Source organism: Magnolia sinica, chromosome 16 (genome assembly GCF_029962835.1).
Source record: "Magnolia sinica isolate HGM2019 chromosome 16, MsV1, whole genome shotgun sequence".
Classification (NCBI taxonomy): Eukaryota; Viridiplantae; Streptophyta; class Magnoliopsida; order Magnoliales; family Magnoliaceae; genus Magnolia; species Magnolia sinica.
In genome coordinates, this window is record NC_080588.1 from 6,655,573 (window position 1) to 6,677,127 (window position 21,555).

At 44.6% G+C, this 21,555-nt stretch overlaps 1 protein-coding gene across 1 annotated transcript in view; it reads left to right on the plus strand.

Annotated features, from left to right (window-relative positions):
• The first annotated feature begins 988 nt into the window (after positions 1-988).
• LOC131229845 (protein PYRICULARIA ORYZAE RESISTANCE 21-like) overlaps positions 989-21,555 on the plus strand; it is a 78,761-nt gene continuing 58,194 nt past the window's right edge. Inside the window, exons 1-2 of the mRNA XM_058225889.1 lie at positions 989-1,105; positions 3,223-3,304. Coding sequence (XP_058081872.1) covers positions 1,094-1,105; positions 3,223-3,304 — 94 coding nt within the window. The 5' untranslated portion in view covers positions 989-1,093. The remainder of the gene's footprint in view (positions 1,106-3,222; positions 3,305-21,555) is intronic.

The following is a 21,555-nucleotide window of genomic DNA, read 5'->3' on the forward strand; positions in this document are numbered from 1 at the left end:
AATGGGCCAAGTTAGGGCCACCTAGAGCTCTATCCAAACCCAGCCTGTAATTTCAGCCAGTGCCCGAGATGGCCTGAAAGTCCATTCCGAGTCTAACCGAAAACATTTTCATAAAGCCCGACCCAGTCCACCTGAGCCCAAGCCCTGAATATCCAGGTGGATAAATGGTATTTTGGTGTGCCTCATGTGTAAGAGAGAGTTTAAAAAAAAAAAAAACAAAACAAAACAAAACAAAACAAAAGGGGTTTAAAAAAGACTTATCGACCTGGCTGGGTTTATTGGCTTTTAAGGTGATAAGCCCGAGTCCCACCGTTTACAATTGGGCTCCTGATTTAGGCCCGAGCCCGACAATCATGCCTGATGCACCACCCCAAACTCGGCCCAATACGAGCCAAGCCCGAAGGCCAGTCGGCACCACCCGGCCCATTAACAGCCCTGCTTGTTCAGCATGACGTTGATTACTTTCCATTGCGTCGATCCAATCTGTGTCAACCAATCAGTAGATGTAACGTTTTTCCAAGTCATTCCAAGTGGGGCACAGCTGCCACGCGGACTTTTAGGTGTCCGCGTGTGGGGAGACGACCTGGTACGTTGTCTCCAACGTACACGTGGCAGTATGATGTATCAATGAAAGCCATTCATCTTGTGGTACGTATTATTGATGTAAACGTAGAACTATTTCATTCACAGTATGTAAACTAGATGCACGGTCCCTACTGATCAATCGCCTTTCAACCCAGGAAATGAACGGTCCCTACTGATATCGCCTTTCAACCAGGGCAATCAAGATATGGATTACCACATTTCCGTTCTCCCGTAACTACCGTAACATCTCTGTGCAACGTGGTTGGACCAGCCCAGCGGTGTGACGTCGGTCGAGTACCTAGGGCTGCCGACGTCACATTCCATTTGTGGTTGAGCCACGTGTTGCTGCCCGAGATGGCCACGCAAAGTATATTGGTGGGCCAAGGTACATCAATGTCCTATTTAATGAAAGCGAGGGACGTGTTAATCACCACTCTCCTATCTCCATCTCTCCATCTTTCTGTAGAAACTTCAAATCAAATCTTCATCCATTCCTAATCAAAGAAAAATGGCAGATAAAGTCAGTAAAATCCCTCCCCATTGTCTTTCTTATTTCATTACACATGCATACATATATAAGATGTATAAGATGAACCACTTTTTCCTTTTCTTTTCTAAGTATGTGTTTTATTTCTTCATACGTGCGTATTACTATTTGTTTCTTGTCCTTTATTTTTTTGTCTTTAATTTGTTTCTCTGTAACTGTTTTCTTCTTCTTCTTTTCCTTTCTTTTCTTCTTTTTTTTTTTTTTTTGGCCTTTTTAACCTTGGATCTATTTGCAGTTAACAGTGTAGGATGATGAGTTATTCGAATTATTTTGATTATCTTTGGGAATTGGGTGTTTTCTTGTTATAGAACTGCAATACATTCATTTTGGATAATTTTACAAAAAACTAAGTAATTAATATGACACTTTCATTTCAGCACTTTTTTCAAAAAGGCTTTATAAAAGATTCCTCAATAATCAAAATTAATCAATATAATTATCATTCCACAACCTTAGTTACGAGCTTCCTCATTAATTAATATAATTATCATTCCACTTAGTCCGGCACCATCAAATGAGTCAGTGACTTAGATGAACCCCATAGTGATATTGATGTAAAATCCACACTAACCATTTGGGTGTGTTAACCTATATTAGGCAAAGGACCCAAAAAGCAGCTCCATCTACTATTAAGGCGGACCACATGATTTGAAATACTGTATAAGCCAACACTTGTCTTCCAAATTGTTTCTATTATTTCGGCCCACATATGAATCATAGTTGGGTATAATTTTTAGGTCATAAGCCTAAATGTTTGCATGAAATCTAATGGTTAGAGTGGATTTAGTATAATTATCACAATGGACTCTATAAATATTAAGGGTGGACATCTTTTTTACAATTGTTTCCTTTGGTGTGGCCCACTAAAATCACCGGCAGCTTGAATTTTTGTCTCTAAGCATAGTATGGGATTAAATATCTAATGGTTAGAGTGAATCTTACATAAATATTATGATATACCTGTCAAAACCAAGTGTGGCCTCCAGGCAATTCTTTTTTTTTATATATAAATAGCCTCTCTTTGCAGCAGGAGAGGAGGACAAGGACTTATTTTTAGTGGGATTCACTCTGATGTTTGTGGGAAAGGATTTGATTTTTAGTGACACTCACTGTGATGAGTGTACCAAAATTTACTCTGACCATTTTATGTACGTAGTACCATATTAGGCCCAAAAAGATAAATCCAAGCCGACTTGGGATTAGGTGGGGCCACAAAAGATAAGTTGGGAGAGACCTCCACCCATGATCTTTACAAGGCCACTACGATGATCATACGAAATCCACTCTAACCATTAGATGCCACACAAAACTTTAGGCCCGGGGCCTAAAATTCACACCCATCCATAGTTCAGATGGTTTAAGTTTGAAGGGTGAATGTTGCCCCCCGTACACTGTTTTCAATTGTATGGTCTGCCTTAATCATGTAGTGGGTGATTTTTGGGTCCTTCACCTAATATGAGGTGAGCATCTAGTAACTGGAGTGGATTTTATATATACATCACAATGGATCCACCCAAGCAGTGGACCTATTTCCTGGCACGCCCACTCAATGAACCATTAAAAAATGTAATGGAGAAAAGGCGGTGGAATGATAATTATATGGATTAATGAGTTAGCTTTCTAAGAAAGTAATCGAATGAGAATTCTATATTAATTAAGTAGTATTTGTAAAATTCCCTTCTTTATGTGACTTTAGGTTTTTGATTATTTTTCCTTGTGTTTGATATAAAACTACAATTATCTGGCATTTTACAGCTTGGGTTTACAATTTTCCTCTCTCTCTCTCTCTCTCAAAGGACCACCTATCTCCTTATTTTTTTTATTTTTTCCTTATCTTCACTCAGTCTACCACTTGAGCTATGGATCAGGGTATCCACTGTCTCCTTATCTAATTTGGGTTTTGATTATTTTTCCTTGTGTTCGATTTAAAACTACAATTATATCCGTTTTACAGCTCGGGTTTCCCTTTTACCCATCTCCCTCCTTCTGTAACTTGATTATCAATGATTTTCCTTGTGTTTGTCTCATAAAACTACAAATTCCCAACCCCTTCTCACTTGGATTTTGCTTTTCTAATGTCTACATGGAAGGTATCAACGTTGGTGTTGAAGGTTGATCTTGACTGCGATCCCTGCTACAAGAAGATCAGAAAAGCTCTCTGCCAATTCCGTGGTATCTCTCTCTGTCTCTTTCTCTCTCTCTGTCTCTCTCTCTCACATCGATATACATGCACACGCGTTATCTACTCGCCAGAGTGGCCATTCAATCTCGCATCTCGGTGCTAAATCGGGACCATTGATCAAGTAACGCCCGCTGCGGATGTATCTCAGACAGGCTGATCCACACTTAAACAGTGAAAAATAACAGACGGTCCTGTTTCACTCGCCAATAAGAGTATGTGTGGCCTGATTTTTTAGTACGGGAATAAGCAAGTGGGCCATCCCCAATATGAACAGCTCGGATCTTGTGCGTGCATGCTGATTATATAGTGCGGGAATGAGAAAGTCGGCCATCCCCAGTATAAATGGCACGTATCTCCTGCGTGCGAGGCAACTGGCATGATGCCTCCTACACGTGTTACTAACCTCGCATTTCTCATTTCCGAGGCAATTGGCATGATGCCCCCTACAAGTCGGGATTACAACCGTTGAATTCGGGCCTTTTTCCAGATATACTAACCGCTTATTAGACAGAGCTCCCATTGGCTGGAGGATTCCCAAAAGAGATCTCAGAATAGATTTTACAGAGGTTGCGATGATACAAAGGTTATGATCACCCTTCATGTTCAAATAAAAATAAATAAATTATCACAGGGTTGAAAAATACAGTTGACGGATTTTATCACGTGAAATCTTTTGGTTCAAACCCCACTTCTTGCCGCTCTGCTCGAAATCTTAACGATTGTCTGTAAAGTGCACAGGTGGCCCACCTGATGAATGGACCTTACTTAATCTTTAGGCCAGGCCATCCTAACTGTGCCATCCATCTAATGAGTGGCCCCGGTCCTTCACACGTGTGCCACTCAAGAAATGAGAAGTAGAGTGAGTTACTGATGCGTGTTTCCCGTTTCGAGAATTCAAGAAATCCAGAGCCAGAGTTTTGACGAGAAGCAAAAGAAGGTGACAATATCCGGTCCGTTCGAACCGGAGAAGCTCATCAAGAAGCTCTATTGCAAGGTCGGATGCAAAATCATTATTGACTACGAGATCCCAAAACCGCCCCCATCCGGCAAACCTACAACTACTGACAACCCACCAAAACCGGATGGCAAACCTACAACTACTGACAACCCACCAAAACCGGATGGCAAACCTTCTTCAACTCCAACTCCCACAGCTGAACCTGGACCGGTGAATATATTGATTGGGCCGATTGGACCGGTGTGCTACTGTAGGCCGTTTCGATTACCGGATTGCCCGGATCCGGTGGATTGCACTTGCAGACTACCAAACCCAACTTATCATTCCAGGCCATGTGGATCCCGTGGTCATTGCCAATGTGGGGGCCAATGTGGGGGCCGTTGCGAGGATGGCCATCATTTCTTCAGTGACCACGACAAAGTTTGTAAGACGATGTAGAAAAGGTGGGCCCTTTTTTTAATCTTTTTCTTAAAGTATCTATGTGATGTAGATTGCATAGCGATGGTGTTTGGACGTGGTAGGATTTTGATGTGGCTACGTGCTACTATAATAAATGAGACTAGTCGAATATGTGCTTTGCATGGTCATCTCTCACAAACCAATCAAATCTTGCCACGTTCTAACACCAATTAGTATTATCTTTTTCATGGGAGGTATTTAGTATCAAATATTCTGTACTAGCGTAAAATGCAATTGGAGTGGATTTTAATATTTGGAAATTGGATTTGTATTAAAAGACAGACATTTAGTAAAGATTTCAATTGAAGAAATGTTATTTTCATGTAAATGGTTTGGATGCATGGTTATAACTAGGGGTGCACATTGAACTGGTAGAACTGGTAAACTAGACTAGAACCGACCAAACTATACGGTTTGGTTCGATTCTAAAGTGCACTGGTTCTGGTTTTGAAAATCAAAGAACCGATTAATTTAGTCTGGTTCTCAGTTTGGGCTTATGTAGAACCGAACCGAACCATAAAACTAAACCGTGGAACCGATCTTGGAACCGAACCTCGAACCGGACCATATATATTAAAAAATAAAAAAAAATAAAAAAAATACTCTTCATTCTCTTCACTCCACCCTTGCTGTTGTGCTGCCTCCATTCCATTCTTCTCTCTCTCTCTCTCTCTCTCTCTAGGGGTGCACACGGGTCGGTTCAGTCCAGTTATGGGGTGAAACCAAAACCGAACCGTTCCTAACGGTTCCAAGAAAATCGGAATTAGATCTGGACCGTTTGTACCCTATAACCAAATCAAAACTAGACCATAAAAACCGGATCGGTTCTACGATTCTGGGCTTTTTATAATCCAGTCCAATTGCATGTTTTTTTTTAATAATCTAGCCCATGTCCATTCATGTTGTGATCCATTTGATGAATGGTCTAGATATTGTGTAAGGTGTGCAAAAATACATTTATGAAAATAATCAAAGGGTGAGAGAGAGAGAGAATCACGGAGAGAGAGAGAGAGAGAGAGAGAGAGAGAGAGAGAGAGAACCATCGAGGGAGATAGCGGAGCGTTGGGTGGCGGACGGAAGGTGGTTGTAGTGTGTGTGTGTGTGTGTGTGTGTGTGTGTGTGAGAGAGAGAGAGAGAGAGAGAGAGAGAGAGAGAGAAGAAGAAGAAGAAGAAGAAGAAGAAGAAGGGAATGGGGGCAACACAACAGCATGGGTGGAGTGAAGAGAATGAAGAGTTAAGTTTTTTTTTGTATTTTTTTATTTTTTATGGTCCGATTCAAAGATCGGTTTCACGGTTCAATTCTACGGTTCAGTTCAATTCTACATAACTTCGAACCGAGAACCGATCCAAACTAATCAATTCTTTGATTTTCAAAATTGGAACCGAAACCGATTCACTTTAAAACCAAACCAAACTGTGCAGTTCGGTCCGTTCTGGTCCGGTTTTCCGGTTCCACTGGTCCACTGGTTCTAATGGTTCCATGTGCACACTTATAACACTTGGAAGGAATTTCTTCCCCGCATGGCTTTCCTCCAAAGATGGTTCTAGCCCTGTTCTTTCCTCCATATATACTACGTACGGTTTGTATATGGAATCTGATCCATTCATCTGACTCCTCTTGCCTGGATGAAGGATCGTGCCAAAACCGAGGCCATTTTACTATTTGGAGGGTTCCAGTGTAATCAAAGGTTGGTGTTCCTTGGAAACTGTTTTCCTATGTTGTGGCCCATGTGAATGATGTAGCAACCTGATTTTTGCACCCCTAGTCTAGGAAATCAGGTGCCTCTGATGGACGGATTGGATTGCACGTAAACATCATGGTGGGGCTGAAACAAGTTGGGCACTTTCTTTAAAGTAACAGTGGACGCCGTAAATTTAACTGATGATTGTACGTTAAATAGGATTTTTAAGCAATTATCCACCAGAAATAGGCGTACAAATTGGACGGTTCAAAATTGTGAGCGTGTACGGTAGAAAATAGATGCATCGCAGCACCTGGGTTGGTATTACACGCTTCAAGAGAAAGCATGAAGACGCGACAAGTACTAACATGGCACAGGTGTGTGGGGTATCACGGAGTCCATTCATCAAGAGGGCCACATGTGTACGAGAGAAATGGACGCCTAAAAATTGACAGATGTTTAATGTACCAAACCTGATCAGCCGGCCCTCTTTTTTTTCTTTTTTTTTTTCTTATCTATTCTATTGGGCCAGTGGATGTTTACTGTGGTCCCTCTTGATGAGTGGTTTAGATCATGCATATGTACGTCATGTTGGTACGTTTGCCCAGAAATTTACGACTGTGGACCCCACCTTTTATCCAGTGGTTTTTAGTTTTTACGAAGCAATGCAAACTTAACGTACGCACTTAGACCTCCTCGTACGGCCACCGAATTTGAGGACGAAAATACCCCTGCCTTCTTCTGGCTGGCGTGCAGATACGGACGGTCCGGCGATGGGAACTCAGGTGGGGCCTACTGTGATGTTTGTGAAAAATCCTCCCTGTCTAAGTACATTCATAGGGTCACAAAGACGTGGATGAAGAGGAAAAACAAATTTCATAATGATACAAAACTTCTGTAACCCTTAAAAGGGTTTCAATGGTAGACGTTTAATTACCCACTGCCATTTATAGTGTGGTCCACTTGATAGCTAGATCTGGCTTATTTTTCATCTCAAGCCTTAATACGAGTTCGCCAAATAGATGGACGGTTTGAATATAACACATACCTCATAATGGGATCCACAAAAATCGATGGGGATTAAAACAGGGAAGAAAGGAAAAAAAAAAGGAACTAGTGAAGTGGGGCTGAGCTGGGCCTATGGCTACGGATTATAACTGTAGCTATAATTGAAATGTTATGCACTTTTTTCACTTTTTATTTTTATTTTTTACATGGAGAACTTTTTCTCCCATTCATTTTTCTTTAATACATAATTATGTAAATCTGTATATATAAGTATATAAAAATAATTTTCTATCTTTTAATTCATTTCTTTGTCTATTTATTTAACAAGCATATTTCCTGAATTAGAATGATTTACTTAACTTACCACATATGATTTTGGGATAGGAGAAGCTAATTTAGCCAACCAACCTAGTTATTTTCCAAGATTCCATCGGATCGATGGTCGAAAATCCATTTCATTCAGTTCGTGGTCAATTTCAATCACTTCGCGGTCAAACTGGAAATTCAGCGGGGCAAACATGAAATTGAGCGAGGCAAACATGAAATTGAGTGAGGAAAACTAGAAATTCAGCGGGGAAAACATGAAATTGAGCAGGGCAAACATGAAATTAGGGCTGAAAGTCGTGCGGGTTGGTTCGGGTTGGTGCTCAACCCTAACCCAACCCAAGGTTCCTATACCTAAACCTTGACCCAACCTAACCCAAACTTTTCTTGGGAATTCTCAACCCAAGCCCAACCAAAGAAGGCTCGACGGGTTGATTGGGTTGGTCGAGTGTATACGTGCTAATATTTTTGTTATTACATTAGTTTATTATATTTTAATATAAGACTTATTTTTTGTATGTATGATTTTATTAATTATATACGTGATTATTCATCATAAAGGACTTCATTTTTTTCTTTAAAATACCAAGCTAAAATATAGGACTACTCCTTTAAAAAGTCATGTAGCATAGCACGCAATCTATTTGGGAGAGAGAAATCTGGCATATCTTGTTAGCTTGAGTCCTTGGAAATGACGTGGACAAATGAGACCCGACATCACTAGTGTACCTTCTACACAAACAATCCACACTTAATTAAATTTATAAGTAAGTAATATATTGATTGGGTTCGGGTTGGGTCGGACAACCTGAGACCTCAACCCAAGCCCAACCTAAGTTTTATCGGGTTAGTGTTTGTATAGCCTAAGCTTGAGATCGGACCCGATATATCCTGCCCGAGCCCAACCTAATGTCAGGTCAGTCACGGGTCGGTCGGGTTGAACCCGCCCAACTTTCAGCCGTACATGAAATTGAGCGGGGCAAACTAGAAATTGAGCGGGGGAAACTAGGAAATCAGCGGGGGAAACTAGAAAATCAGTGGGGCAAATATGAAATTAAGCGGGTGAAACTAGAAAATCAGTGGGGCAAACTAGGAAATCAATGGGGAAAACATAAAAATCAGTGGGGCAAACATGAAATTGAGCGGGGGAAACTAGAAAATTAGTGGGGCAAACTAGAAAATCAGCGGGGCAAACTAGGAAATCAACGGGGCAAACTAGAAAATCAATGAGGCAAACTAGGAAATCAGCGGGGAAAATATGAAAATCAGCTGGGCAAACATGAAATTGAGCAAGGAAACCTAGAAAATCAACGGTGCAAACTAGAAAATCAGCGGGGCAAACTAGGAAATCAGCGGGGTAAATTAGAAAATCAGTGGGGCAAACTAGAAAATCAGCGTTGCAAATATGAAATTGAGCGGGGCAAACATGAAATTCAGCGTGGCAAACTAGACAATCAGCGGGGCAAACTTAACAGATAATTTCATGGCTTGAGCCGATAAATCTAAACGTATCCAATGTTCAAATGGACCACACCAAATGAAATTTTGAATTGAACTTCTAATGTTGATCATTTCTTAAGGGTTACAGAAGTTTTGGATCAAGCTTATAATTATTTTTTCTATTAATCCATGTTTGTATAATCTTATGAATAAGTTTAATAACAAACAAACATCACTGTTGGGCCCACTATGGTTTCAACGGTGGAAATCATTATGCCCACTAAATCCCATAGTATGATCCACTTGATCTTTTGATACGCTTCAATTTGGGGCTAAACTACTAAAATTAGATGGAAAAATGGATGGACGGTGTGGATATACTACATACATTCAATGTGGGCCCAACTAAGTTTACTTAGTACAATGGGAGCGTACTGACTAACTCAGTACGCAATCCGATTACACTTGATACACTCCACAATAATGTTTTATTTGAAATACATCATGTTCAATACCCCTCCGTTTTCATCGGAATATGTATACACCAAAACCCCATATGTGGGAGGGAACCTAGACATTGAGTGGGACAAAGATGAAATTGAGTGGGCTAAACATGAAATTCAATGGGGGAAACATTAAATTCAGGGGGAAAACATGAAATTCAGCGGAAAAAACAAGACAATCAAGTTTCCTAGTTTGCCCCACTGATTTCCTAGAAAATCAGTGGGGCAAACTAGAAAACTTGATTTTCTAGTTTCCCCCACTCAATTTCATGTTTGCCCCACTAATTTTCATGTTTACCCCGCTCAATTTCATATTTGCCCCGCTCAATTTCATCTTTGTCCCACTCAATGTGTAGGTTCCCTCCTTCAATGTCTACGTTCCCTCCCACATATGGGGTTTTGGTGTATACATATTCCGATGAAGACGGAGGGTATTGAACATGATGTATGACAAATAAAACATCATTGTGGAGCGTAGCAAGCGTAATCGGATTGCGTATCGAGTTAGTCAGTACGCTCCCATTGTACTAAGTAAACTCAGTTAGGCCCACATTGAATGTATGTAAGACCCGTATCTTAGTCCGTACTGTTCCATCGACTGCCGCGATCCTTCCGTCAAATTTCGATAACCTGCGACCTATAATCGACGTTTGCACGCGATCCTAAGCCATATCCTGTAGATTTGAGTCAGCTTAATCCGAGCCAAGTACCATTGCGACCACACCATCGCCGTGGTTCCAACACCGCGTCTCGTGCACTAACCCAACGCTTAGATCATAAGATGTGGACCGTGCATTATAATGGTCATGGACCACATATTGCGGGACCCACCCATCCCATGTAGCACCAATCTCTAGGTAATTATGAGGGTGATGGATGACATCACCCTAGCTATAGCCACCCTACCTTAGCTATAGCCACCCTACCCTAGCTATAGCCACCCTACCCCCTAGCCTTCTTACAAACATTTATTGCTAGCCACCCTCCCTTACAAGTAATCATGGCCTACCTAAGCTACTCCCTCTCTCCTTACAACTCTCTCTCTCTCTCTCATTTTTCAAACCCACATTCCCAAGCAAGGAAAATCCCACGTCCAAGCCTTCCCATGGAGAGAAAAAAGTGATTTGTGTGGCCCACTTTTCCATCCCTTTAACCTTCATCTTAGCCATTCAAACCTCATCTCCCTCCATCAAAGTGAAGCACAAGGAGATCGGCTTTCCAACGGACTAAGGAGATCGACGGTGGGTGCTTATTAGGATAGATTTTCATGTTTTCATGATGGGCCAAGTGAGCCCTACCGATTGATGGTGTGGATCTCACTTTGGACCCTTGATGTGGCCGATGGACCACTTTGATGCTCATGATCATTCCATGATGGGGCCATTCTCCATGGACCCCATCATGATGTTTATTTTCCTTACATGAAAAGAGGTCATCTAGACCTTACATTTGGTGGAGAAAGGATCTCCACCATTGATCTTTGTTTTAGTGGGCCCACATCTATTGGGACCCACTTGATGTATGATTGAATGCAAGGGAGGGCTCATAGTGGCGGAGCCCTCCATCACACGTGTCCCACTCTCTTTCTCTCTCTCTCTCTCTCTCTCTTTCCCTCTCTTTCTTTTATTCTTGATTTATGATGATATAGTGGTGTGGCCCACCTAGATGGATTCCACCTTAATGTATGTTTTATCCATACCATTCATCCATTTGGTGGCCCACCAGAGCGAGGCCCACCTTGTGCATGTGCTATGCTCAACCGTCCAGCGTCACTGGGATGCTGGATGTGAACTGGGAAAACACAAATATTAGCTTTTCCGAAGCTTATTGGGTGGGCCATTTATGTAGGCCCCACCTTGATGTAAGTATTTAATCTACGCCGTCCATTCCATTCTCGGGTTCATTTTAGGCGTTGAGCCGAAAAATAAAGCTGATTCGAGTATCTAGTTGGCCATAGCATGAGAAACTGTGATGGTTACCGTTGAAAAACCAACTACTATTTTTATCCATCAAAATATATTCAATATTGGGCTTGTTTGCCTTATATTAAGCCATGGGACCCAATGGCAGGGTCAGATTCCACTGATTCAGGCCCCATACATGAAAAACCACGATATTTTGTGATTTCAAAAAAATAATAATAATACATGCAGCAGACGCTGCTGCTGTCAGAGACGCAGGCAGCGCCTGCTGCTGCTAGCGGGCGGACAGTTAGGCAGGGACCCACGGTCCGAGCCGTGGGCCCCACCATGGTGTATATTTGTCGTCCAATCCGTTCATTAGGTGGGCCCCTGCTTGAAGTGGGCCCCCTCCAAAATTCGGCCCGATCTGAAACTCAGGTGGCCCACATCACGGGAAACAGTGGGATTGAACGTCTGCCCTTGAAACTCCTTTTCTGGGCCATAGAAGTGTTGGATCAAGATGAAATTTGTTTTCCTCTTCATTCCAGGTCCGTATGACCTTCTCAACGGATTGGATGGCTAGTAAACATAATGGTGGGCCCCACGTGGGACCCACAGTGATGTATGGGTTTCATTCACACCGTCCGTCCAGGGGACGGTGTGTGTGTGCGCGTGCATGTGTGTGCGTGTGCGCGTGTGTGTGCATGTGTGTGTATATATATAATATTATATACAATATTGTATATATATATATTATATATATAAATTATATATTATATTATATATAGTATACAGGATGGTGGGCCTTCATGTGGACCCCCCACCATGATGCTTGTGTTGCATACAACTGTCCAACCATTTTGAAAGCTATTTTTACAGGCTTGAGACTAAAAATAAGACAGATCTATAGTCCAAGTGGACCCCACTTTGGTATAAATATAAGGCCATAGGATTAGGCCCATCTTGATGTATTATGGCCCGTTATTGGGGCCCACTTGAGAATAGACATGGGGCCCAATTGGTGTGGCCCATCTGATGTACATAAACCCCATGTGATTAGGCCCATTCAATGTATTTATGGCCGTTGAGGCCCACCTTGATATGAATATAAGGTCCATGTTATAAGGCCCATTGTGCTATATTCAAGGCCCATGGGTTATGGCCCATTGCAATGTACATAAGGCCCATTGATGCGGCCCACTTGAATTATATAAGGCCCATATGAGATGGCCCATTGATGTATCTAAGGCCTATGGGTTTAGGCCCAATAAGATGTATATAGGTCTACTGCAATGTGTGATTGCCTATGGTTTGGGTAATGATATTTTATGGCGGGCCATGCCTTAGGAGCAATGTTGGTTTGACGTCCACGTTGTAAGAATAATATTGGTTAAATGTCCGCATTATAACTCTCCCTAGGGCCCATTAGTACGCCTGTACTTGTTGATGGTTCATCACTTTGTAACATGCTTAGTATATATCCATGATTCATGCCCATACGCATCATATGTATGCTTGATATGAAGAATGTTTGATCATTGCATAAGCCGTTGGGCTGAGACATTTACGGGACTCCTTATGAGATGGAGTGCCCTGCATGAGCGGGTGGTACGCGCGAGATTGTTGCATGACTGACGGTGTGACTCACGCATGTCGCATTGTGTGTCGTGATTCACTGCACGCCCTAGCGACATCAGGGCCGTGGCCTCCACAGGCGCATCATGGATGGTCATATCGGATACCGAAAATATTGGTTCTATGATTATGGGCACTTAGGATGTCCTTGGGTGAAAATCTCAGAACCTTTTTGGTACTAGGAGATTCTCCAATGTCTAGACCGAGTGGATACACGAGCGCCCAGTGCCGAATACCAATAGGCCGCATCTCCCACTGTGTTGTTGTTGGTTGGAAGGGGGTGTGGCCTTATCCGCCTGAGTGAGGAGGCTATAAGCTAGGCTGAGTTTGACCAGCTCGCAAATGAGTCCGCTATCGACGAGCCGGGTAGTATTGGCAGACTACTGGTCAGGCGAATAGTGTGGTCTCTTCCACTTGCTTGACTATGCAGCTAGGAAGGAGGTAGTCAGTGTGAGGTGTATTAGACCCCGGTGATATACAGAGAGGAACTGTACTGATATGTGTACTTGATGAGTATTGGCACGCTTGCTTTGCATCTCGCATATGACATTTGGCTACATAGGCCTCGCATCGCATGGCCTTAGTATGGTCGATAGCATTCATGCCTTACATTACATAGCTTTAGTACAGCTAATAGCATTCATGGACTTATCGCATATTTTTCCATTACTCTGATATTGCACACTTGGCGCTTGCCTTACGCACACATTTACATTACCCTCTAAGCTTTTGTAAACTTATGCACGACCATTGCATGCAGGTGTCGTTGGACAACAGCAACGTTGAGGCAGGAGCACGCATCTGATCATTTTGAAGCTTTTTGATCACCTTGTATTTCCTTTTTCTGTATTGTACTTAAAAGTTTTTGATATAGTGGATATATAGTTATGTTGTTTTGTGACTTGGTTATACTTATGGTTATGCTCTATTACAAAAAATATATATATACTGAAAATCCTCCTTGTAGGATCCCAGGATCGAAATCTGGTATGCAAGTACCGGGATCCGAGAATGGGACACTACAAAGGCTGTCAGCGCCGGATTCGACAATCAAAAATTTTATGACCCCGTTTTCTGAGTTTGGGGCATGACAGAAGTTGGTATCAGAGCGTAACTTGGGAATACCTAAGGATCACATCACATATCTTCTATGAACTTAGAATGAATAGGTTCTGAGCCTGAATAACTTAGTGATTTAGACTCTTAACGTTTATACCTTCGAGAATTCTCAAGGCTGATAGGCCCTTGTTCCTTCCTGTAGGACGTAATGGCTAGAAGATCGACCCGAACGAATCCCGCTCCACCACGTGCGACTCCCGCGCCACCACCTGCGACTCCCGCTCCACCACCTGCTACTCCCGCTCTACCACCTGCGACTCCCGCTCCACCACTAGATATCCCTGCTTTTCAGCCCGAGGATGCCACTCCCTTACCTGAGACCGGTGCGGATCCGACCGTACTCGTGAGTGCCACCCAGGTGCAGCAGATGCTTCAGGCGATGACCGCTATTCTTCAGGGGCAGAGTTCCCACTGTGACACCAGCCGAGGCTGAGCAGGAGTGTGCGACCGCCCTTCTCAAGGACTTCTGACAGCATGATCCTCCGCATTTCCGGGGTGAGCCAGACCCCACTGCAGCAGAGATATGGTGCTCCGAGGTGGAGAAGATATTCGACACCATGAAATGTACGACCTAACAGCGAGTCTCATTAGCTGTATTCCTTCTCCAGGGTGAGGCTCAACATTGGTGGGCATCTGTAGCCCGATCGGTAGCGGCCAGTTTTGAGTGGACCTGGGAGGATTTTGTGGACCTGTTTGACCGAAAGTTCTTTCCCGAGCATATGCGACAGCAGCGCACATTAGAGTTTGAGACACTGGTCCAGGGAGACATGACTGTGTCCCAGTATGAGGCACGTTTCGTCGCACTATCGAGATTCGTGACGTATCTTGTTGATGATGAGGGACGAAAGGCCCACCGTTTTGAGAACGGTTTGCATCCTGCCCTCAGGAGTCGTGTGATCGGAGACTTGCTTTTGACATTTGAGCAGATCGTGGAGAGGGCACAGATTTATGAGTCAGATTGGGCCAGTTTGCAGAGAGCCCATGACTAGAGAGGAGATCAGAAAAGAAAGGCACCCTCTGGTAGTTCCCAGCAACAGCATCGTTCACAGCAGTGACGTACGACCCGCCTAGCATTTCGAGCACTAGCAGTACCCCCAGTATCACCTCCGGGACCGTTCGCAGGTACTTGCTTTGGGTGCGGTAGGACAGGACATCGCATTCATGAGTGTCCCCATCCACAGCGGCAGCAGCCGAGGACACCGCATCAGCCCCCACGACAGCCACCATAGCAGCAACAACGATCATAGCACCAGCCTCCAGGGCCTCCCTCACAGTAGCAGAGGCAGCAGATCAGGCCGCCATAGCAGCAACAACATCAGCAGAGACCTCAAAGGGGACCTGTACCTCCCCAACAGGCCCAAGGCAGATTTTATGCTGCCCAGTAGGAGCCTCAGTCATCAGGAGGGGTCGTCGAGGGTGCTCTCCCTGTTTCTGCATGCATTGCACGTGTATTGTTTGACTCTGGTGCATCACATTCCTTTGTGGCTGCTGATTTCTGTCGATCGACCGGTTTGCCGATGGAGTCTGCCCGTGAGGATTTGTCAGTATCGACGCCCTTAGGGAAGACTGCAGTATTAGACCAATTTTGCGTATCTTACCCCATTCTGATTAGGGATATCTTCATGTCTGCCGACCTATTCGTATTGTCGATGTCCGAGTTTGATGTTATCCTCGGCATGGATTGGCTCACCGAGTACCACTCCATATTAGACTGCTCCGCGAGGACAGTCACGTTTTGTATACCCAGTGTGCTAGAGTTCCAGTTTGTTGCCAAGCCCAAAGGAGAGCAGCTTTCTTTCCTGTTATCATGCGTCGTTGAGGAGTCTGTCGCTTTGTGTATCGACCAACTGCTGGTCGTTTGTAGTTCTCCCGATGTGTTCCAGGAGATTCCGAGGTTACCACCTTGTCGGCACATTGAGTTCCAGATTGATCTCGTGCCTGGTACCACACCTATTTCAAAGGTCTCGTATCGTATGGCACCGTTGGAGTTATGGGAACTACAGAAGCAACTGGATGAGTTACGTGAGTTAGGATTTATCCGTCTGAGCAGTTCTCCGTGGAGAGCGCCGGTACTCTTCGTAAAGAAGAAGGATGGCTCGTTGAGGCTTTACATAGATTACCGTGAGCTCAACAAGGTCACAATCAAGAACAAGTACCCGCTTCCGAGGATCGATGATTTGTTTGATCAGCCGCAGGAAGCGCAGTTCTTTTCGAAGATAGACTTGCGATCCGGTTATCATCAGGTTCGGGTTCGAGATGAGGATATCTTGAAGATAGCTTTCAGCACTCGCTATAGTTATTTTGAGTTCTAGGTCATGTCCTTCGAGCTGACCAATGCGCCCGTAGTGTTCATGCAGTTGATGAACGAGGTCTTCCGTCTGTATCTCGACCAGTTTGTTGTGGTGTTCATCGACGACATTCTGATCTACTCGAGGACTCGTGAGGAGCATGAGCGGCATCTAGAGATTACATTGCAGACCTTCCGTGCACACCAGCTATACGCGAAGCTGGAGAAGTGCGAGTTCTGGCAGGAGGAGGTGAAGTTCCTCGGTCATGTGGTGACGAGGCAGGGTGTCGCCGTGGACCCCGAGAAGATTGATGTTGTGCGTCAGTGGGGTCAGCCCACGAACGCGTTTAAGATCCGCAGTTTTCTTAGTTTGGCGGGCTACTACCGACGTTTTATTGAGGGATTCTCTCGCATTGCAGCCTCGTTGACCAGGTTGACCCGGAAGAGTGCCGAGTTCGTTTGAAGTGACGCTTGTGAGCAAGCATTTATGGAGCTGAAGGACCGTCTCACGTTCACTCTTGTCCTCACTCTTCCTTTTAGGAGTGATGGATTTATTGTATTTACCGATGCCTCGCGAGTCGGCTTGGGTGCTGTCCTAATGTAGCATGGGAAGCCGGTGGCTTATGCATCTCGCCAGCTCAAGGTCCATGAGCTGAACTATCCCACGCATGATTTGGAGCTAGCAGCAGTTGTCTTCGCCTTGAAGGTGTGGAGGCACTATCTTTATGGGGTGAGGTTCGAGCTCTTCTCCGACCACAAGAGCTTGAAGTATCTGTTCTCTCAGTCCGAGCTGAACATGAGGCAGAGGCGTTGGATGGAGTTCCTGAAAGATTATGATTTTGATCTCCAGTACCAACCGGGAAAGGAGAACGTGGTGGCGGACGCCCTCAACCGTCAGCCAAGAGGCCTGGTGGCGCACATGATGATTCAGGAGTGGAGGATGCTCGAGGATATAGCAGAGTACGACTTCGAGTTTGGTCTGCAGTCTTCTATCGTTCAGCTATCGAGCCTGTCGATTCAACCCTCTCTTGTCGCAAGGGTGATCGAGGCTCAGCAGACAGACGAGTCATTACAGGATTACCGAGCAGAGGTAGCATCTGAGAGTCAGACAGATTGGCAGATTGGGTCTAATGGTGGACTTCGCTTCAGAGGCCGATTATGTGTTCTGGATATTCCTGAGTTACGCCGAGATCTTATGACTGAGGCACATCGATCGCGATTTTCTATCTACCCTGGCTCGACGAAGATGTATCGCAATATGAGGAGTCAATGTTTTTGGTCGGGGATGAAGCATTAGATAGCCAGTTTTGTGGCTAAGTGTGACACATGCTAGCTTGTCAAGGCCAATCATCAGAGACCCTCTGGTCTATTACAGCCATTGAGCATCCCAATGTGGAAGTGGGAGCACATATCTACCGATTTTGTCATGGGTTTGTCGAGGACACAGTGCGGTCATGACGCCATCTAGGTTGTTGTGGACCGTCTGACGAAGTCGGCACATTTTCTTGTGATTCGTGAGACTTGGCATATGGACCGGCTCGTCAAGATGTTTGTTGATGAGATCGTGAGACTATACGGTGTTCCTGTCTCGATCATTTCAGACCGAGACCCGAGGTTCACATCTCAATTTTGGAGGAGCTTCCAGAGATCGATGGGCACTGATTTGTAGCTCAGCACAGCGTATCATCCGCAAACCAATGGCCAGAACGAGAGGGTCAACCATATCTTTGAGGATATGCTTCGGGCCTGCACGATTGATTTCTCAGGTAGTTGGGACGAGCACCTGCGATTGGCTGAGTTCATGTACAACAACAGCTATCAGGCGACCATTGGCATGGCTCCTTTTGAGGCATTATACGGCAGACCGTGTAGATCTCCAAGTTGTTGGACCGAAGTTGAAGAGCGGCGTCTCCTAGGTCCCGAACTTGTGCTGCAGACGTCAGAGACTATCGACATCATCAGGCAGAGGATGCGCATAGCTCAGAGCCGGCAGAAGAGTTTTGCTGACCGTCGGCGTTGTCCCTTGGAGTTTGCCGTTAGGGACCATGTGTATCTCAAGGTCTCACCCATGAAGGGTGTGGTTCGTTTTGGAGCAAAGGGCAAGCTTGCCTCGAGATTTATAGGACTTTTCAAGATCACCAAGTGCGTTGGCGCCGTGGCATATCGACTTGCCTTGCCATCTGAGTTGTCTGGCGTCCACAACGTTTTTCACGTCACTATGTAGAGGAAGTGTGGGTCAGACATCGTGCCTGTTATTGATTGGCAGCCATTGGAGGTTCGTGAAGATGCTTCTTATGTTGAGCAGCCAGTTCGTATCCTCGATCGAAAGGAGCAGGTCATTTCCTTGGTGAAGGTGTAGTGGGGCCATCATAGTGTGGATGAGGTGTCTTGGAAGCGCGAGGTGGAGATTCACGAGCGTTATCCCCATCTTTTCGATGTTTGATTGTATGTTGTACTGTTTTTTGATTATATATGATGTTATGTTTTCTATTTCCATATGAGTTATGGTTAGCTGCGATGGTAGTGCAAATTTCGAGCACAAAATTTTTATTAGGAGGGGAGAGCTGTAAGACCCGTATCCTAGTCCGTACTGTTTCGTCGACTACCGCGATCCTTCCGTCGAATTTTGATAACCTGTGACCTATAATCGACGTTTGCACGTGATCCTAAGCCATATCCTATAGATTTGAGTCAGCTTAATCCGAGCCATGTACCATTGCGACCGCACCGTCGCCGCGGTTCTAACGCCGTGTCTCGTGCGCCAACTCGACACTTAGATCATAAGATGTGGACCGTGCATTATAATGGCCGTGGACCGCATATTGCGAGACCCACCCATCCCATGTGACACCAATCTCTAGGTAATCATGAGGGTGATGGATGACATCACCCTAGCTATAGCCACACTACCTTAGCTATAGCCACCCTACCCTAGCTATAACCATCCTACCCTAGCTATAGCCACCCTACCCCCTAGCCTTCTTACAAACATTTATTGCTAGCCACCCTCCCTTATAAGTAATCATGGCCTACCTAAGCTGCTCCCTCTCTCCTTACAACTCTCTCTCTCTCTCTCTCATTTTTCAAACCCACATTCCTAAGCAAGGAAAATCCCACGTCCAAGCCTTCCCATGGAGAGAAAAATGTGATTTGTATGGCCTACTTTTTCATCCCTTTAACCTTCATCTTAGCCATTCAAACCTCATCTCCCTCCCTCAAAGTAAATCACAAGGAGATCGGCTTTCCAACGGATCAAGGAGATCGACAGTGGGTGCTTATTATGATAGATTTTTCATGTTTTCATAATGGGCCAAGTGAGCCCTTCCGATTGATGGTGTGGATCTCACTTTGGACCCTTGATGTGGCCGATGGACCACTTTGATGCTCATGATCATTCTATGATGGGGCGATTCTTCATGGACCCCATCATGATGTTTATTTTCCTTACATGAAAAGAGGTCATCTAGACCTTACATTTGGTGGAGAAAGGATCTCCACCATTGATTTTTGTTTTAGTGGGCCCACATGTATTGGGACCCACTTGATGTATGATTGAATGTAAGGGAGGGCTCATAGTGGCGGAGCCCTCCATCACACGTGTCCCACTCTCTTTCTCTCTCTCTCTCTCTTTCCCTCTCTTTCTTTTATTCTTGATTTATGATGATATAGTGGTGTGGCCCACCTGGATGGATTCCACCTTAATGTATGTTTTATCCATACCATTCATCCATTTGGTGGCCCACTGGAGCGAGGCCCACCTTGTGCATGTGCTATGCTCAACCGTCCAGCATCACTGGGACGCTGGACGTGAACTGGGAAAACACAAATATTAGCTTTTCCAAAGCTTATTGGGTGGGCCATTTATGTAGGCCCACCTTAATGTAAGTATTCAATCCACGCCGTCCATTCCATTCTCGAGTTCATTTTAGGCGTTGAGCTAAAAAACGAAGCTGATCCGAGTATCTGGTGGGACATAGCATGAGAAACTGTGATGGTTACCGTTGAAAAACCAACTACAATTTTTATCCATCAAAATATATTCAATATTGGGCTTGTTTTCCTTGTATTAAGCCATGGGACCCAATAGCAGGGTTAGATTCCACTGATGCAAGCCCCATACATGAAAAACCATGATATTTCGTGATTTCAAAAATAAATAAATAAATACATGCAGCAGACGCTGCTGCTGTCAGAGACGCAGGTAGCGCCTGCTGCTGCTGGCGGGTGGACGGTTAGGCAGGGACCCACGGTCCCAGCCGTGGGCCCCACCATGGTGTACATTTGTCATCCAATCCAATCATTAGGTGGGCCCCTGCTTGAAGTGGGCCCCCTTCAAAAATCGGCCCGATCTGAAACTCAGGTGGCCCACATCACGGGAAATAATGGTATTGAACGTCTGCCCTTGAAACTCCTTTTCTGGGCCACAGAAGTGTTGGATTAAGATGAAATTTGTTTTCCTCTTCATTCCAGGTCCGTATGACCTTCTCAACGGATTGGATGGCTAGTAAACATAATGGTGGGCCCCACGTGGGACCGGATTGGATGACAAATGTACACCATGGTGGGGCCCCTGCTTGAAGTGGGCCCCCTTTAAAAATCGGCCTGATTTGAAACTCAGGTGGCCCACATCACGGGAAATAATGGTATTGAACGTCTGCCCTTGAAACTCCTTTTCTGGGCCACAGAAGTGTTGGATTAAGATGAAATTTGTTTTCCTCTTCATTCCAGGTCCGTATGACCTTCTCAACGGATTGGATGGCTAGTAAACATAATGGTGGGCCCCACGTGGGACCCACAGTGATGTATGGGTTTCATTCACACCGTCTGTCCAGGGGACGGTGTGTGTGTGCACATGCGTGTGTGTGCATGTGCGCGCGTGTGTGTATATATATATAATATTATATACAGTATTGTATATATATATA